The sequence below is a fragment of the Mustela nigripes genome, chromosome 2 (genome assembly GCF_022355385.1).
Source record: "Mustela nigripes isolate SB6536 chromosome 2, MUSNIG.SB6536, whole genome shotgun sequence".
In the NCBI taxonomy this organism is placed as follows: Eukaryota; Metazoa; Chordata; class Mammalia; order Carnivora; family Mustelidae; genus Mustela; species Mustela nigripes.
Genome location: NC_081558.1, coordinates 60,054,752 through 60,073,571, shown reverse-complemented (window position 1 = coordinate 60,073,571; position 18,820 = coordinate 60,054,752). Strand labels below are relative to the sequence as shown.

Genomic DNA, 18,820 nt, shown 5'->3' with positions numbered 1-18,820 from the left:
GGATCACTTAGAGGAAAAAAATGTAATACTAAGCCATGAATAACATTTAGACAAGATTCTGAAAATACTTAGTAACGGAAGGAAAAATGGAAGAATGTTAAAAGAAAAATGGAATGTGGACAGAGTTACAATTAAAGGTGTGCTCCTCCTCACCCTAAAGTCGTAAAAGATAACCGGCCTCCCGCTATACCCGGCGTATCACAGAAGCTACTCTCACTACTAGCCTTTAGAAAAGGGCAGAAAACTTCCGACACACTCCCGCCCTGTTTTCCCAGTGAGCATGCGTGTGCGTATGCACGTATGACCCCAACCAATAGGTGCCCACGTAGGCAGCTCGTTACTTGAAGGGGCGGGGCGCCCTGCTACACATGCGCACGATCGAGCGGGCCTTCTCCCTTCTCGCCCAACGCCGCCAACATGGTGAGTATTGCTGTTTGGGGCTCCTGGTCTGGAGGCCATGCTGCTCCACTTCCGCCTGGTAGGGGGAACGAAAGCTTGGAACGACCCCCATCGGGTCTTAGGTAGCGTGCGGTGAGGGTCCCTGGGCGGGTGGAGCACGGAGTTTAGGAGCTCTCCGGGCTTGCGGCGGGCGAGCGCGTGGAGGGCCATGCAGGCCATGCAGGCCCGGCACGCCTTGGGCCTCGGGAGCGCGCCGTGACCGCCAGAGCTGGAAAGCTGGAGACACCCGGGGTGTACCGGGGCCCAATCAGACTGGGTCTTTGGAGGCTCCATATGCCTGAAGGCTAGCGGGAACGCGGCTTTTGCCGCTGCTGGCTCTGCGTATTTTGCCCATCTATCAGGTCGTCCCTTGGCACTTGGGCGTGTACTCCCTACGTTCTTTCTCGCTATACATAGTTACACTGCCTGCAAAACTTTAGAAGTCTCACTCTATCCCTTCTTCTCGATTTTAGGTTTTCAGGCGTTTCGTGGAGGTTGGCCGGGTGGCCTACGTCTCCTTTGGGCCTCATGCCGGGAAGCTGGTCGCAATTGTAGATGTTATTGACCAGAACAGGGTAAGTGTAAGGAAAAGTGTCGATTTCACATGCTAATGACTGATAAGCAGCATAGATGGTAATGGTACTTTTCCCAGCGGCCCTCTAAAGTAGGACTGTTAAGGGTAGTAGGGTATTTTTTACCATAGAGGAGACAGGCTGTGCAAAATGGGGATTTCAAGCACAGGCTCGAGCTGGCCAGTATCACTGAGTTTGAGTATTAACTTTGCCAATTAACCTAACCAGACCTTTTACTAATTATGGGTTGAAACATTGGGGGACTTCAAAGGCGTTCATACACGGGAACTGAGTTCCGAATAAAGCCAGGCATATAGCTCTCAGTGCCCTTGTGTGCTATTGTTGGAAACATAAGAATTAAAGACTTAGAAATTGCCCAGTAAGGTCCATGTAGTTAGGTTATAGGGTACACTACTAATAATAGTTTCATCTTTCTTTAAAGCATTTAAGTAGCCGAGATTTGGTGATTCTGGAAGGATAAATACACAGACAATGTGCTTGAGTTGCTGCTTTGTTCTGCACTGAAATTTTTTTATCTTACTTGTTCTAGGCTTTGGTTGACGGACCTTGCACTCAGGTGAGGAGACAGGCTATGCCTTTCAAGTGCATGCAGCTCACTGACTTCATCCTCAAATTCCCTCACAGGTAACTATCCACCAACCAATGCCCCTCTCCCAGCTTTTCTTGCTTAGCAAAAATCTGCTTAGTTTAATTCAAAACTGTTTTTGCTCTCTTGTTTGTTTCTTGAGAAGGGAGTATGCAGCGTTGAAGAGGAAGAGCAATTCAGAAGAGGGATTTTCAGTATAGAAATGGGGGGCCATTGTTTACTTTTTAAATGTTCTGTGATTATCTTCCACCCTGCCAGTTTTCTGGCTTCATCTTTATCCAGATTTGCCGTCCTTTTTCCCGCAGTATTTCAGGATTTACACAACAAAGACTTCCCTAAGGAATTCTGGTCTCCCAAACATACTTTTAGTCCTCTTTAGCTTCAGAACAAAAATACTAATTATTTTCTCTCACAATATTAGCTTTCATCAGTTGAGTTTCTAGTGTGTGGCAGTTATTAAGTATTTGACTTATGTTGTCTAGTTTTGACAGCTCCTAAGGAAATTCTATTCCCAGTTCCTTATGGGGAATTGAGGAAATCAGTAGTGATTCTTTCTTGATGTGATGTGAATTATGGAAGTTAAAACGCTGTGGTGGTTACTCTTGGGCTGTTTGAGCTACAGTGGCAGTCACAGTAGAACGTGTTGGTATGTGTACTGGTGGTTTATTTTTTAAACGTGCAGGGTTTTGATACTTGAAATTTGAAAGGAACTTCAAAATGGTTATAATTAGATGTGGTGTTTGACCACATCTTTTTTAGCGTTGTACAGCAGGCATGAGGATTAGTATTACATCATCCTTTATGTAAAGGAAATTGCTTCCTGTATATCCAGTGCAGTAGAGTGATGTTATATACAAGATCAGAGATGATTTTTAAATAGAGAAAATGAGCTGGTTTGCATTTTTTATTAAAATGGTGTATTCGAGGGGCGCCTGAGTGGCTCAGTGGGTTAAAGCCTCTGCTTTCGGCTCAGGTCATGATCCCAGGGTCCTGGGATCGAGCCCCACATCGGGCTCTCTGCTCAGCAAGGATCCTGCTTTCCTTCCTCTCTCTCTCTGCCTGCCTCTCTGCCTATTTGTGATCTCTGTCTGTCAAATAAATTAAAAAAAAATTTTTTTTTTTTTTAAAAAAAAGGGTATATTTGAGGAGCTCCTGGCTGCCACAGGCAATAGAGCATGTAACTCTTGATCTTGGGGAGTTGTGAGTTCAAGCCCCATATTTGGACCTAGAGCTTATTTTAAAAATCAGGGGCACCTGGGTGGCTCATTCAGTTAAGTGTCTGCCTTCGGTTCAGGTCGAGATCTCAGGGTCCTGGGATCGAGCCCCGTGTTGAACTCTGTTTCTCCCTCTGTGTTCTCTTACTCTTTCAAATAAATAAAATCTTGTTTGGGATTATGAGACTTCCTGGTTTAGTGAACAGCGTTCAAGTTAGTAAAACACAAGATATGTGGTGTATGTTGTCAACCTAGAGTTGGAAGTATAATGAATGGGAAGGGTGTTTTTGGCATCGTTTGCTGATGCTTTTTAACTTAGGGGGTATAAATTGTGCTTTCAGGGGGCTCAAAGCTGTCCTTGGATCTATGTGGCTTCAAAGCTGATTCCTTAATCTGATCTTGGCTCTTTCCCAGTGCCCGCCAGAAGTATGTCCGACAAGCCTGGGAGAAGGCAGATATCAATACAAAATGGGCAGCCACGAGATGGGCCAAGAAGATTGAAGCCAGAGAAAGGGTAATGGCGTTGGGTCATTTGAATTGTGACCTTTTCTTTTTTGGAGGGGTGATAGGTGGTATGAGCAATTATTTATTTACTTTATTTTTAACAGAAAGCTAAGATGACTGATTTTGATCGTTATAAAGTCATGAAGGCAAAGAAAATGGTAAGTTTTTAAATTATTACAAGATTTTTATATTCTTACCCCAAATTTGTCTGAGAATTCTGTCTGCCCAAGTTTGGTAGACTACACTTGAATTCATAGGGGTTTTTGACATAAAGTTTGTTTCCTTTCATGTGCATTCTGAACATACAGGATGAACAGCAAAATAGTTTTTTGTGTGCATACATAATTAATATATTGATATTTTTCAGAGGAACAGAATAATCAAGCTTGAAGTTCGGAAGCTACAGAAAGCAGCTCTCCTGAAAGCTTCTCCTAAAAAAGCACTGGCTACTAAGGGTGCAGCTGCAGCAGCTGCTGCGAAGGTTCCAGCCAAAAAGATGGCTGCTGCGGGCAAGAAGGCTCCAGCCCAGAAGGTTCCTGCCCCAAAAGCTGCAGGCCAGAAGGCAGCACCTCCAAAGGCTCAGAAAGGTCAGAAAGCTCCAGCCCAGAAAGCGCCTGCTCCAAAGGCATCTGGCAAGAAAGCATAGAAACCATAAGAGCCTTTAAAAGACAAGTAATAAAGGTTGTTTTTGACATGCTGGCGAGTGCACTTGATCTGTGACGTAAAGTCTTTGGCCAGGGTCGGGATTATGGAGCAGATTGCTAGGATTGTTAATGTTATCGTTAGAGAATTGGTTCTTTAGCCCTAGTCTGTCCAGGGTCAGTATAAAGCCATCATAAAATCGTAACTAGTGTGCTCATGGGAAATGGATCATTTAGAGCTCCCAGTGAGTTTTTCTCCTTTTATAAATATACTTCCTATAAATACATTCCAGCAGCTTTTGATGCTTAAGAGTTTTCTAATTTTTTTTAGAAAATACACTGTAGGAAACCAAGACAAGTAAACAAAATATATTATGGTATGGTAATTAGTTACTGTTATTATCCCCTATTATTTTTTTTTAAGATTTTATTTATTTGACAAACAGATCACAAGTAGAGAGGGGGGGGAAGCGGGCTCCCTGCTGAGCAGGGAGCCTGATGCAGGGCTCAATCCCAGGACCCTGGGATCATGACCCGAGCCCAAGGCAGAGGCTTTAACCCACTGAACCACCCAGTCGCCCCTATTCCCTATTATTTCTAACCAAAAGCTGGCTTCTGAGCCTCACTGGGACTCATGGGGACAAAATGCTTGATACTAATAGGTTTATGAATAGTTGATAGGTGATCTAATAGGTTTAGATAGGGGAAATGAAGGCAGTTTGTGGTTACCTGGCCTTTCCAGAAGTGGGGAGTTAACAAGGTAAATGGGGATCTTAAGCTACAAGTTGCAAGAAGGCTGGTAATGAAGGTTGTAAATGTGAACTGGCTAGAGAGATCCCAGAACAACATGGCAGGTTAGTGTTAGATTCATGAGTGCAACAAGCCATTGAGCATTTCCAAACAGTGATCCTTCAGATTTAGGTCATGCTGTTGGACTGAATCAAGGGAACAATGCTGGGAGGGTCAAAGATGATAAAGGTTTTGCGGTATTCCTCACCTTGACAGTCCAAACCAAGAAACCGTAGTGCTGCCATTTAGTAGGCTTTAATGGGTTGGGTTGGAAGACAAGTAGTAAGAAAGCCAAATGTGCTGTTTCTGGTTTGTACTTTTGGTTCATTGTGGAAGAAGAGAGCTGAAGCAAGTTTACTCCAGGGATGAGTTAAAGGCACCGCACAGACTTAATCAGGTAGTCTGGTAGATAATGGATGCTGACAACTTGGATTCAGGTTCTGGCTATGCTGCTCAAGTGCTGTGTGGTTTAGGTATGTTCCTAAGTTCAAGCCTGGTTTCTTCCTATGTGGTTTGCTTCATGGAGTAAGGAAGTGAATCAGGCAGCAGAGTGACTGGTTCATAGCAGTATCTGTGGTAGTTGTGACACAGCTCTTAAAAACAGATTTGGGGTTCATGGCTATGTGAGCAGTTGCTCAAGATTGCCTGGAGATAAAAACAGATTTGTTAAGTGGTGGTGAGAGGGGAAATCAGGAAGCAAATGTGGAAGCCACAGAAAATGTGTTGGTTATTGTCAAGATGAGGGAAGGGGGGCGCCTGGGTGGCTTAGTCCTCAGGCATCTGCCTTCAGCTCAGGTCATGATCCCAGGGTCCTGGAATTGAACCCTGCATGGGGCTCCCTGATCAGTGGGAAGCCTGCTTCTCCCTCACCCACTCCTGCTTGTTCCCTCTCTCAGCTGTCTCTGTGTCAAATAAATAAAATCTTTAGGGAAAAAAAAAAGGGGGAAGAGGGCAGTGAGGGAAGGAGAAATATTACATGGAGTTTGGAGGTTTTGGTTTGGTAAAGTTGGAGTAATGGGCACTCCATTGGGTTTTGGAATTGATTTTGGAAAGGCAGCAAATTGGAAAGGAATTCAGGTTTTGAGGAAAGCGGACAGAATGGAGCCTAGAAAAGAGAGGAGGGATTGGTAACCTTTGCATGAGGAGGAAAAAGAAGTGGGTTTAGAAGCTAAATTTGTAGTTCCACGGTCAGAAAATTGCTCAGTGGCTTGTTGCACACATGAATCCTAACACTAACCTGTCACCTCGTTTTGGGGTCTCTAGCCAGTCCACCACAATCCCAACCTTCATACCAGTCTTATATTTGAGCTCTCTGATCTCTGAATTTCTGCAGTTAGAAAACAAGGTTATATGCTAAGAAAGGGGAATGAGGGAATGTAGATTTGCAGAAAATGCAGGTTTGAAATTGCTCATGGTGGAGAGGGGAGTGCTGCTGTCAGATTGCCATTGATCTGAAAGGCTCTTACCCTCCAATACATGTGCTTTCTGTGCTCCAAGGATGAGAATTTAACGCCAAGAGGCAGAGCAAGCTTCAAGGTGGAAGCTTCATTTACGCTGCACCTAGTCGGTACTGCAATGTGCAACAGCAGAAATTGGAAATTCCTGTCTAGAGGACTCACAGGAAGGTGACAGAGGTTTAAGGCCCTTGGGAAGGAGTAGGAAATACTATAGGTGGGGCCAGAGAATAAAGATAGGTGAGCTAAGTTTTAGTCCTCAGGAAAATCCATCTGGCAGCATAGTTGGAATTGGATTGGGGGATGGAAGAGACCAGGAAGTTATTAAAATACACAGGCACATAATAATCCACTCTGATTATAGAGGACTGCACACTTTCAGCTTGGGGAGGATGGCATTAGGAGAGAATAATACTGATTTCAGAGTCAGATCCAAGTTTCAGTCCTGTCATGCAGACGTAGCTCATTCTTACAATTCACATAAGCCTCATCTAAAGACAGGGATCCTGATATCCCGCCTTACGTTGTGGCGAGGCTCAAATGGGGTAGAATGAGGATGAGGTTCATATCCCCAACACCTAACAGTTTTTTTCACACATTAGGTACTCCGTATTTGGGTTGAATTATGTTGAGATAAACGGGTCCTCTAGGCAAAATTAGACTATTGGATAGTTTGCTTTTCAGAGAGCCTCTGCCTCTTCAGCAGCCTCCAATTTCCAGGTAATCAGTATCTCCCAACTGTGACACCCCACAAGAATTTGTCTTGAATTCTATTTTCTCTACTTCATGTTTCTTTACCCCTCATCTGTTGGTATGTTTTAGTACCTAGTACCTAGGTCCACCAGCTAGCTGAACTTTTTTTTATCCAGAATAAACCATGAATACATCTACATTGTAATAAAATATTGGAATTGAGATTAAAGGGCCCCTTGATTATCTCTACTACAATTATGGTATCTTGCAAAGGAAACCACTGTGTATGTCCTTGCAGACATTCATCATACATTTACAATAGACAGAGTTTGCATGTTTTGAACACAAATCTTACTCTGTGTATTCTGCAACTTTTTTCTTTTAATACATCTGGAAATCTTATCTAGTCAGCACCTATTTATCTACCTATTTATCTTCTGCATAATAATCCCTAGAGTGAATGTTTGTATGACCTATTGAAGTTCATTGTGGAAGTTTATTTGATTTCTATTGATAGACTTTAAGGATAGTGCCAATTTAAACAGTACTTCTCTGAATATCCTTGCACATTCTTCCTTCTTAATGAGTCATTTTTACTTGAGGCACATTATCAGTCAGTGCGCTCGCTGGGTTGAAGATTGGATGTGTTTTTAAATCACTCCGTCGGTAGGTTATACCAATCTAGTAACCTTGCTCTATTAATTTACTTCTATCAGCATTGAATGAAGACATTCCTGCCTCACAATCTTGAACTCCTGATAGCCTACATTTCTGCCAATCCAATGTAAAAAGTAGTATGTTAACTTGCACTTTTCTGGTCCAACATAGCATTGATTATCCTAGTTTTACATTCTGTTTAGCTATTAAGGGAGATCCTTAGAGTTATCTTAAATTTTTTTCCTTTAGTAACCTTACACATTTGCAGTTTCACTTTCAGATAAATTTTGCCTTTTTTTTTTTTTTTTTTTTTTTAAGATTTATCCATTCATTTTAGAGAGAGAGGGAGTGCCTGTGTGTGAGCTGGGTGAGGGGCAGAGGGAAAGAATTTCAAGCAGACTCCCTGTCGAGCGTGGAGCCACTGCAGGGCTCGGTCCCATGCATGAGATCATGACTGAGCTGAAACCAAGAGCTGGAACCTCAACCCACCGAGCCACCCAGATGCCCCTCACTTTCAGATAAATTTTAGAATTTGTTTGTCTAGTTACCTAAGTCCCATTGTGATTTTAGGATTGCATTGCATTTATAGATCTGGTGGGGGTGGGGGCCTGCCATGTCCCTGCAATACTGACTTCCATCCAGGAACATGGTATATCTCCCAATTACTCAGGTCTTACACTCTTTTCAGAATTTGTATGTATCTCAGTTTTCCCCAGTAATTTTGAACTGGAACCTTTTAAAATTAGACATTAATGGATATTAAAGTGCTATGAATTGCCACACCACTGACCTTCTTTACTAGTTCTAAGAGATTTTTTTTAGTTGGTTTTCTTAGGTTTTTTTTTTCCATTGGTGTTTTGTTTTGTCATTTTTGGGTTCTTTTTTTTTTTTTTTTAAAGATTTTATTTATTTATTTGACAGAGAGAGATCACAAGTAGGCAGAGAGGCAGAGAGAGAGAGGAGGAAGCAGGCTCCCTGTTGAGCAGAGAGCCCGATGCGGGACTCGATCCCAGGACCCTGAGATCATGACCTGAGCTGAAGGCAGCGGTTTAACCCACTGAGCCACCCAGGTGCCCCGGTTTTCTTAGGTTTTTATTGACTTATTAAAAAGTAATCTCTATGCCCAATGTAGGACTCGAACTGACACCCCTGAGACCAAGAGTCAAGCTTTACCAACCTAGCCAGGCAGGTGCCCCTAGTGGATTATGTATGCAGATGATCATGTAGACAGCTTCTCATAATAAAATAGCACTCTATCTCAGTAGGTGAAGTTAGTCTCGGAAAAACAATAGATTTTTAGATGTTTTAATGGGTAAACACTGCAACTTTTTTTTTTTTAAGATTTTATTTATTTTTTTGACAGAGATCACACGTAGGTGGATAAGCAGACAGAGAGAGAAGAGGAAGTAGGCTCTCCACTGAGCAGAGAGCCCAATGCGGGGCTCGATCCCAGGACCCTGAGCTCATGACCTGAGCCAAAGGCAGAGGCTTTAACCCACTGAGCTACCCAGGCACCCCAACACTGCAACTTCTTTCAAATGTATTTTCTTGCCACTCCTTCAAATAAATATCTTGAAGATTACCAACCCTGTCGAGAACCCACAAAGTCTTACCTCAGGTACCTGAGCGTTACAAGACCCTCAAGACCATTTTTGGAAAGGAAGACCTCATTCCATACTTCTGTATAAAACAAGGGCACCTGAGTGGCTCAGTCAGTTAAGCAGCTGCCTTTGGCAGGTCATGATCCCAGGGTCCTGGGATTGAGTACCACTTCTCATTGGGAAGCCTGCTTCCCCCTCTGTCTGCTCCTCCTCTTGCTTGTGCTTGTTCACTCTCTTTCTCTCTGTGTCAGATAAATAAATAAAATCTAAAAAAAAAACCAAATCCTATAACTGGTATGCAAAAGAATAAGAGTCTGTATCAATTCTGATAATAGTTAATCCTGATTTTAGTTTTATCAATTCTACTAATTGTTACTCAAATGTTTATTTAAATTATTTAAATTCTTCATATCATGTATTTTTGGTTATTTGATTTTGAGAGAGTTGTGTTAAAACTCTGTTTATAAGTATGGATTTGTTCATTATATTTCTATCAGGTTTTTGCTTTACATATATTAAAATGATGTTAGAGACATAAAGATCAGCTGTAATTAGACCTTCATGTGATTAGCTTTTTTCCCAATACAAGTCTCTCTCTCTCTCTCTTTTTTTTAAGATTTTATTTATTTGAGGGGTGCCTGGGTGGCTTAGTGGGTTAAGCCGCTGCCTTCGGCTCGGGTCATGATCTCAGGGTCCTAGGATCGAGTCCCGCTTCGGGCTCTCTGCTCAGCAGGGAGCCTGCTTCCCTCTCTCTCTCTCTGCCTGCCTCTCTGCCTACTTGTGATCTCTGTCTGTCAAATAAATAAATAAAATCTTTAAAAAAAAAAGATTTTATTTATTTGAGAGAGACAGTGAGAGAGAGCATGTAAGGGGAGAGGTCAGAGGGAGAAGCAGACTTCCCGTGGTGCCGGGAGCCTGATGCAGGACTCCATTCTGAGACTCCGGGATCATGACCTGATCCAAAGGCAGTTGCCTAGCCAGCTGAGCCACCCAGGTGCCCAAGTGTTTCTCTTTTAATACTTTCTTCCTCAAGTTGTTTTTTCAGATGTTGATATCGTCATACCTGCTTTCATTTTGTCAGCAATCATTTGATAGATCTTTTTCTATCCTTTTATTTTCAGTGTCACCGTGTCATTTCTTTTTCTTTCTGCTGTGTCACATGAATAGATTACAACTGTTTTTTAATCTGAGTCTGTCCATACATCAGTGCAAGCCATTTATGTGCCCTATAATTAGACTTCTGTCATCTCTGTTTTCTACTTGCTGACCTCTGGTGTATTCCCCCTCCCCTACATTTTCATCCTCTGTTTCTTGAATTGGTTTGGAAGTCACATATCTTCTATTTCTGTTACTGTTCATCCACAAAATTAAACTGTATTTATTAATTAAAGATTATCTATATCTTTTACCCACCCTCACTGAACAATATTTAAAGAGGCAACATGAGGCACCTGCGTGGCTCAGTTAGTTAAGCAGTCAATTAGCTCAACTCTTGATCTCAGGGTTGTGAGTTCAAGTCCCACATTGGGCTTCATGCTGGATGTGGAGCCTACTTAAATTAATTAAATAGCTAATTAATTAATTAAAGAGGCAAAATATATTTAATTTAATTGCTCGGTTTACCACTGCTGCCTCTGTCCCACCTCTTCCTTTTAGATTCATGAATATATCTTTTTTTTTTTTTAATTTTCATGGACTGCATCCTCCAGTATTTCTTTTAGTTAGCATTCATGAGTGATGAGCTTTCTGAATACTTGCTTGTCTGAAAATACTCTTAATTTCCCTTGTACATTTGAATTATTTCTTATTACAGCATTTCTGATAGCAAACATGAGGTTTTTTTTTTTTTTTTTCCATACATCAGCCAATTTCTAACTCTCTGGACACCAACTGGGTATCCTACAATCAGGTTAGTTCTTTTTTTTTTTTTTTCCTTTAAGTAGGCTCTATGCCCAGCATGGAGCCCAGTGCGGGACTTGAACTAATGACCCTAAGATCAAGACCTGAGCTGAGACCAAGAGTCAGATGCTTAGCTGTCTGAGCCACCCAGGTGTCCTGAAATCAATTTACTTCTGGTACTGCCCAGAGTTACAGTCGATGCCCACACCTTAAGAGGTCTGCCCCACTTGAGATACTGATTGCAAGTCCAACTCCTGCAATTCTGACTATCCAGCTATATGTTGGAGCTCCCATGACCCCTCCTCAGGTTTAATAACTTAGGAATGGCTTGCAGAACTCAGGAAAACACTTTCCTTACTATTAACAGCTTATTTTGGGGATACAACTCAGGAGCAGCCAAATGGAAGAACTGCTGAGGTGTGAGGGAAGGGCAAGGAGTGCATGTGCCCTCTCCAGCTCGTCACCTCACCAGCACCTTGATGTGTTCACCAGCCTGGAAGCTCTCTAAACGGCCCCCAACCCATTAGTGTTTTTAATAGAGAATCATTATGTAGGCATAATGATTATGTAGGCATAATTGATTAAGTCATGGACCACTGGTGATCAACTCAATCTCCAGCCTCTCTCCAGTCCAGGGGATGGGGGCGAAATTTCTAGTCACATGGCTGGTTCCTCTGGCGACCAACCCCTCTCTATTCCTGAAGCTCTCTAGGACCCCAGCCACCAGCTTCCATTAGCATGCAAAACGACACTCTTTTTTTTTTTTTTTTAAGATTTTTAAAAATTTATTTATTTGACAGAGATCACAGGTAGGCAGAGAGGCAGGCAAAAAGAAAGGGGGAGGCAGGCTTCCTGCTAAGCAGAGAGCCCGATGTGGGGCTCCATCCCAGGACCCTGGGATCATGACCTGAGCTGAAGGCAGAGGCTGTAATCCACTGAGCCACCCAAGCACCCCGCAAAATGACACTTTTACTACCCCCCGAGATTCAAAGGGTTTTAGAAGCTTCCTATGTTAGGAACCAGGGAGAAAGATGAAATGTTTTAACAGAAGATGCTCCTATCATCCCTATTTCTCAAGAAATTACATAGGTTTTAGGAATTTTATGCCAGAAACTGGGGAAGAAGACCAAATAAATATTTCTTTATTGCATCACAGTATTACATCTTGTGTCTATATAATAGTTCAGCTCTTTAGGGTTTTAGATTCAAAATGGTTTTCTTTTAGAACATTGTAGAACATCCTCCACTGCCCTTACATGGACTAAGTACTGTTAGTAAAAGCAGATTTAGGAACCAGAATCTATTCACTTCTTTGTTCCAGCCACTTCACACAAATCTCATTTCCTTTTCACAATATTCCTATTTTCAGAATAAACTAAGAGATGAAACAAGTTGATTCATTTAGTAAATATTTTTAGAGTGCCTATTAAAAAAGCTCACAGTCTACTTGGAAGAATGACACTGAGAAAGCCAATGTCAGCAGTGTAGTAAGCACTGTTACTGGGGTAGGCGAGGGGAGTCCGGAAGACCATCACGTAGGACATCAGAAAAGACTTCTCTGGGAGACTTGGGTGGTTCAGTTAGTTAAGCATCTGTCTTCAGCTCAGTTCATGATCCCAGGGTCTTGGGATCCAGTCCTGCATGGGGCAGCATGGGTCTCCCTGCTCAACGGGGAGCCTGTTTCTCCCTCTCCCTCTGTTAGCTCTCCCTGTTTGTGCTCTCTCTATCAAATAAATAAATAAAATGTTGAAAAAAAAAAAAAGGGAAGACTTCTTCAAGTGTCAGCTATTCTACTTTTCCTATCAAATTTTTATTTAAATTCTAGGTAGTTAACATACTGGGCAATAATGGTTTCAGAAGTAGAATTCAGCAATTCATCACTTACATACAACACCTAGTGCTCATCACAAGTGCCCTCCTTTATCTCTATCACCCATCTACCCCATCCCCCATCCACTTCCCTCCATCAGTCCTTGGTTTGTTCTCCATTGTCAAGAATCTCTTATGGCTTGCTTCCCTCTCCTTTCTTCCCCCTTCCCGTATGTTTATCTGTTTTGTTTCTTAAATTCCACATATGTGTGAAATCATATAGTATTTGTCTTCCTCTGACTTATTTCACTTAGCATAATGTACTCCAGCTCCATCCACGTCATTGCAAATGGCAAGATTTCATTCTTTTTGATGTCTGAGTCATATTCCCTTGTACATATATGCCATGTCTTCTTTTGCCCATTCGATGGATACCCAATCAATGGACATTTGGGCTCTTTCTATAGTTTGGCTATTATTGTTAAGGCTACTATAAACATTAGGGTGCATGTGTCCCTTCGAATCTGTATTTTTGTATTCTTTTGGCATTTTGTATTCTTTAAGTAGTGCAATTGCTGGATTGTAGGATAGTTCTATTTTTAACTTTTTGAGGAATCTCCATACTGTTCTTCAGAGTGGCTGCATTAGTTAGCATTCCCACCAACAGTGTAAGAGGGTTCCCTTTACTCCACATCCTCCCCAACATCTGTTGTTTCCTGACTTGTTCATTTTAGTCATTCTGACAGGTGTGAGGTGGTAGCTCATTGTGGCTTTGATTTGAATTTCCCTGATGATGAGTGACGTTGAGCATCTTTTTACGGGTCTGTTAGCCATCTGGATGTATTCTATGGAAAAAAGTCTATTCATGATTTCTGCCCATTTCTTAACAAGGTTACTTGTTTTTTGGGTGTTGAGTTTGATAAGTTCTTTATAGATTTTAGATTCTAGCCCTTTGTTAGATATGTCATTTGTAAATATCTTCTCCCATTCTGTAGGCTGCCTTTTAGTTTTGTCATTTAATTCCTTTGTTGTGCAAAAGATTTTTATCTTAATGATGTCCCAATAGTTCATTTTTGCTTTGGTTTCCCTTGCCTCCAGTGATGTATCTAGTAAGAAGTTGTTGCAGCTGGGGTGCTTCCGTGGCACAGTCGCTGGGCTTCTGCCTTTGGCTTAGGTCATGATCCTAGGGTCCTGGGATCGAGCCTCGAACTGGGCTTCTTACTCCACAGGAAGCCTGCTTCTCCCTCTTTCCCTGTTGTGTTCCCTCTCTCTCTGTTCTCTCTCTGTCAAATAAATAAATAAAATCTAAAAAAAAAAAAAAAAAAAGTTGTTGCAGCCGAGCTTGGAGAGGTTGCTGCCTGTGTTCTCCTCCTGCCTTACATGTAGGTCTTTCATTCATTTTGAATTTATTTTTGTGTATGGCATAAGAAAGTGGTCCTTTCATTCTTCTACATGTGGCTGTCCAGTTCTCTCCACACCATTTATTGAAGAGGCTTTTTTTCCATTGGATATTTTTTCCTGCTTTGTCGAAGTTTAGTTGACTATAGAGTTGTGGGCCCGATTTGGGGTTTTCTATTCTGTTCCATTGATCTATGTGTCTGTTTTTGTGCTACTACCATACTGTCTGATGACTACAGCTTTGTAATATAGCTTGAAGTCTGGAATTGATGCCTCCTGCTTTGCTCTTCTTTTTCAGTATTACTTTGGCTATTTGGCGTCTTTTGTGGTTCCATACACATTTTAGGATTGCTCTAGATTTGTGAAAAATTCTAGTTGTATTTTTAAAAAAAATTATTTATTTATTTAAGAGAGAGAGAACATGAGCTGGGGGAATGGCAGATGGAGAAGGAGAAGCTCACTCCCCTATGAGCAGGAAGTCTGATGGGAGGCTGGATCCCAGGACACTGGTATCATGACCTAAGTCAAAATCCGCCACACTTAACTGACTGAGCCACCCAGGCACCCCTGTGAAGGAGCAGGAGGCTGGCTGAGGACAAAGCAAAAGCTGGCGCCTTGCACCCCCCCCCTTCATCCGCTCCACCAGGAGACTCCCAATTGTCTTTACTTGATAGTAACCAGGCCTTCAATATCCTGATAGTGCTTTTTTCGCATGCATGGGCTAACCGGCCAGTTCTGCTTCTGTAAGATTGCTTTGTCTGCTTTCGCACGCGGGTCCCCTGACCCAATCCACTGACACCAAGTATGCCTGTTCAAACTATCAATCAATCAGTTCAGCCCCACCCGAAACTTGTCTGTATCTGTCTATAAAAATCCTGCACCGACCCAGCTCTGGACCTCTTGGCGTTATCGGCAAAGAGCGGCGCAGAGGTCCAGGTTCGAACCTGCAATAAACAACCCTTGCTGATTGGCTTTGACTCACGTCTCTGGTGGTGGTCTTTTAAGGTGGGGGTAATACTCTATTGGCATTTCATTTGGAGGTCCCACCGAGATCTCCCCTTCAAGCCCACCAGACAACTGGTCAACGGGTCGCTGCAACCGATCGGTAAGAAAGCCAGCTTTGTCTTTTGTCTCTATGTTTTTCGTATACTTTGTTCTTATGTCCTGGCTGTGTGTCTTGTCCTTTCTGTATTCCTGGGTTAGAGTCCCAGGGCGGTGACTGGCAAATACGCCCTGGCGGACGCGCTATAGGGTTGCCAGTGGGCCGACGGAGACGTCCCTCGTGCCCGGCGGGAACGGCTTCTCAGAGATCGGGGGTTCGAGTCCCACCTCGGGGGCCGGCAGGACCTCGCAGAGATCGTGGGTTCGAGTCCCACCTCGGGGGCCGGCAGGGCCTCGCAGAGATCGTGGGTTCGAGTCCCACCTCGGGCCGGCAGGGCCTCGCAGAGATCGTGGGTTCAAGTCCCACCTCGGGGGCCAACAATGTATGTCTTCATGTATGTCTCCATGTTATGTCTTTAAATGTGGATATATGTTCCTTGTACTGGTCATGAAGGTTACATTCTGTTTAAGGGGAGGGTGTCTAACCCATTTGAATCTGAGGAATGCCTGACTGTATGAATGTGTTTGTGTGGCTCCACCGCATCGGCTACGGAGTCTGAGTGGGCTGCACCCTGAGTCTCGCGGAGCGTCATACGGCATAACGGTCATCTACTCCATGGAGTAGCCTGGACCGGGGTTTATACGGATAGACCTTAGCTAAGACGCTCCTAAGTTCCCACGAGGGACGCGAGCAGGACAGCACCTGAAAGATCCCCCACCCCTTGTCTGCAACATCATACATATCGGGAGGGAATATAAGAGATAGGTATTAAGAGCTAAAACCAGATTCAATGAGTCAGCTAGTAAATTTCCTCCTGACATATTGGATGATAATTACGTAAATAAGCCTTCTTCTAGTAAACCCAGGTTGCTGGGCCATCCCTAGCAAAGGGGACTCTGGCTTTATTTCTCTCTGTTACTCCTAATAGATGTGGGGGCTTCTCCCTCACTCACTTCCCGTGTTAATGGCTATAACTGGAGCCAACTGGGGTTGGTCTAACTCGAGACAAAGACTATAAGGAATATTCCCAAGCAACTGCCGAAACTCTCTTTGTTTCGGGGAAGTTTCCCTGTGTTCTCTGGCCTGACTTGAACTGCCTAACCCCTCCCCCCTGGCTGATGGGAAAGCATGGTGTCTGCTCCTCTGTTGGGCCTTATGAGCTCTAAAACCGGGAATATTTTCTCTGCCTCCTGGCGGTGCTTTGTTTCTTCTGTTTCACCCTTACGTGTTTCTGTACCAACGTGTGTGCAGCCTGTATGACTGGCCTCTAGATCATGCACCACAGCTCCTTCTCTCTTCACTGTCAAGGAGCAAGAAGAGCACTCCCTGGACCTAACACACCCCCACTCCAGATCTTCCCAACCATGTCTCAGGTAAACATTAAAAGTGGAGTGGGTCCAGGTGGAACGTAAATCAGTGTTGGAACTAAGTTAAGTTTGTTGGTTTAATTAAGATAAGACCTGTCTTTTAAGTTATCAGCAGTAAATGTGAAACTTCGAAGTTTACTGAAGGTCAAATAAGCTCGTGTTATTTATTAAAATTTGTTAGCAAAGAAATAACTAAACTGATGGTTAATTGTCTGTCTCAAAGTTCTAATGGGTAATTGCTGAAGTAGCTTTCAAAGTCTTTGGTAACCTGAAAGTTTTAAAGTTTTGCTTGGATGACAAATGGAATTGAATTGTGGACATCTAGGTCTTAACCAAACAGGATAAAATGCTAAGTCGTTAATTACTGGATGTAGGTTTGTGCTTTTTGACTTCTTACTGCAAAGAAACTAAGAGTATTTAAATCTGTTGGTAAACTTGTTTGCCACTTAACTGATGCATAAATTTGCCACCTGAAGAATTCTGTTGTAGCAGTTCACAATTGGTTAATAACTAAAGGTGTTTCTAAGAATACAAAGTTCTGCTTAGTGTAACTAAGACTGATGGAAATAAAAGGAAACTCTGTATGTAGGAAAGTAGGAGATATGTAAGAAAGATTTAAGGAATGGGAATACATTTTGTTGAAGGTAAAGGAAGGTAATTCTGTCCTAAATGAGATGGTCGTTTAGAAGGAAATGGCTTGGGACAAAACCTGAATGCAAAGGAAAGTTGTAGAAGGTTTGTGAAGGGAAATCTTCAGAAAAGGAATTTTAGCTATGGTCAGGACGGACTAAGATGGACTAAATGAATGGGTTTTAAAGGTACATTGGTACAAGACTGAAATTGTCTCTGTTCAAAAGGACAGTGTTTTCTTAGATCAATTGATCTGCTGTTAAGAAAATGTAAATGGTTTTCTCTTTGCCTGCCCAGAAAAACCAGTTTCTATGTTCAGTTTTATCAGGTGTCAACATCCCTAATTATATTTAAGCATATGTGCTTTAAAACGTCATAAAATTTTAGCAAATGTTGACAGGATTTAAATTGTAAATCTCTTTAACTCAGGCTTTTCCTTGGTATGTGAAGTTGCTCATGAAGTACTACTGAACTAATGATAAACCTTGGATTACATTTGGGAAAATACTATAACTATTCTAGAGATTCTACGCACTTCCTAAAGTTTTAATGTTTTGAGAGATCACTGCTTGATACTGTAATTATGGAAATGTTATGTATCTCAGAAATAACCTGATTTCCTTGCAGCTACATTGTAAACTCCCGTGTCTCTTTAGCTCTAACCAAATCCATTCTGAGTTTTTGTCATTTATAATTGTTTTAATTCTCTTGTAAAATGAGTTTTATCTTCAAGGAGATTCCTATAAAGGACTTTCAGGACAAATACAGATATTTGATATACTTGAAAATCCTAAAACTGAAATGGGTAAGAATTTCCAAAACTGACTAAAGCTGCATTCACCAGAATTAGTAACATGGGACTAAATGAACTAAAAGATTATAGTGTTGTGTCTCTTAATGTTTTATCTTACTTTAAACATTGCTGGTTCTCTCTAATGTTTGCTCTTCCAGACTAGGGATACTTTTCCTTAAGTTATCTGTAACTTATAGAGATGTAAAAGTGCTCATTTGTAAAAGTGTTCAAAGCATTCAAGCTTTTCTCTCTATCTGAACCCTCTGAAACCAAAAGGTCTCAGTAAGTATTCATTCTTCCATGGTAATCAGTCATTTGCATAAGTTCAATCAGAATCTGTTCTGTTCTCCTTTAACAGGACACCATTGGAAACTGGTTATTTTACCAAGGCTTTGACTGAGATGTCATATTTGAAAAGACTCAGATAGTAGCAGACAGTTTAAAAAAACTAAGGTTGACTTTATGAAACCTGGAGCCATAAAGCCCCTTGGGACTGTTGGCCTGATACCTTGCTTACAGAGTTCCCAGCAGCCTCACCAGGTGAGTAAAGAATGTCACTCCTTGGTAGGTGCGGAGACTCAGAAGAGGAACTCGCCCAAATCAACAGGTAGCAGGCATGCCTGATGGCAAGTACAGGGCTTGGCTTCTGGCC

General features: G+C 42.3%; 1 protein-coding gene across 1 annotated transcript; it reads left to right on the top strand.

Annotated features, from left to right (window-relative positions):
* The first annotated feature begins 314 nt into the window (after positions 1-314).
* On the top strand, positions 315-4,034 carry RPL14 (ribosomal protein L14). The gene is made up of 6 exons (XM_059390486.1): positions 315-420; positions 912-1,013; positions 1,561-1,655; positions 3,246-3,345; positions 3,440-3,493; positions 3,703-4,034. Exons 1-6 carry the CDS (start codon positions 418-420, stop codon positions 3,979-3,981), a joined length of 633 nt encoding a protein of 210 aa, XP_059246469.1. The 5' UTR covers positions 315-417; the 3' UTR covers positions 3,982-4,034.
* Positions 4,035-18,820: the final 14,786 nt, after the last annotated feature.

Coding starts and splice junctions, on each gene's coding strand:
- RPL14 (XM_059390486.1), top strand. Junction 1,014..1,560: donor ATGTTATTGACCAGAACAGG/GTAAGTGTAAGG, acceptor TACTTGTTCTAG/GCTTTGGTTGACGGACCTTG. Junction 3,346..3,439: donor AGATTGAAGCCAGAGAAAGG/GTAATGGCGTTG, acceptor TATTTTTAACAG/AAAGCTAAGATGACTGATTT.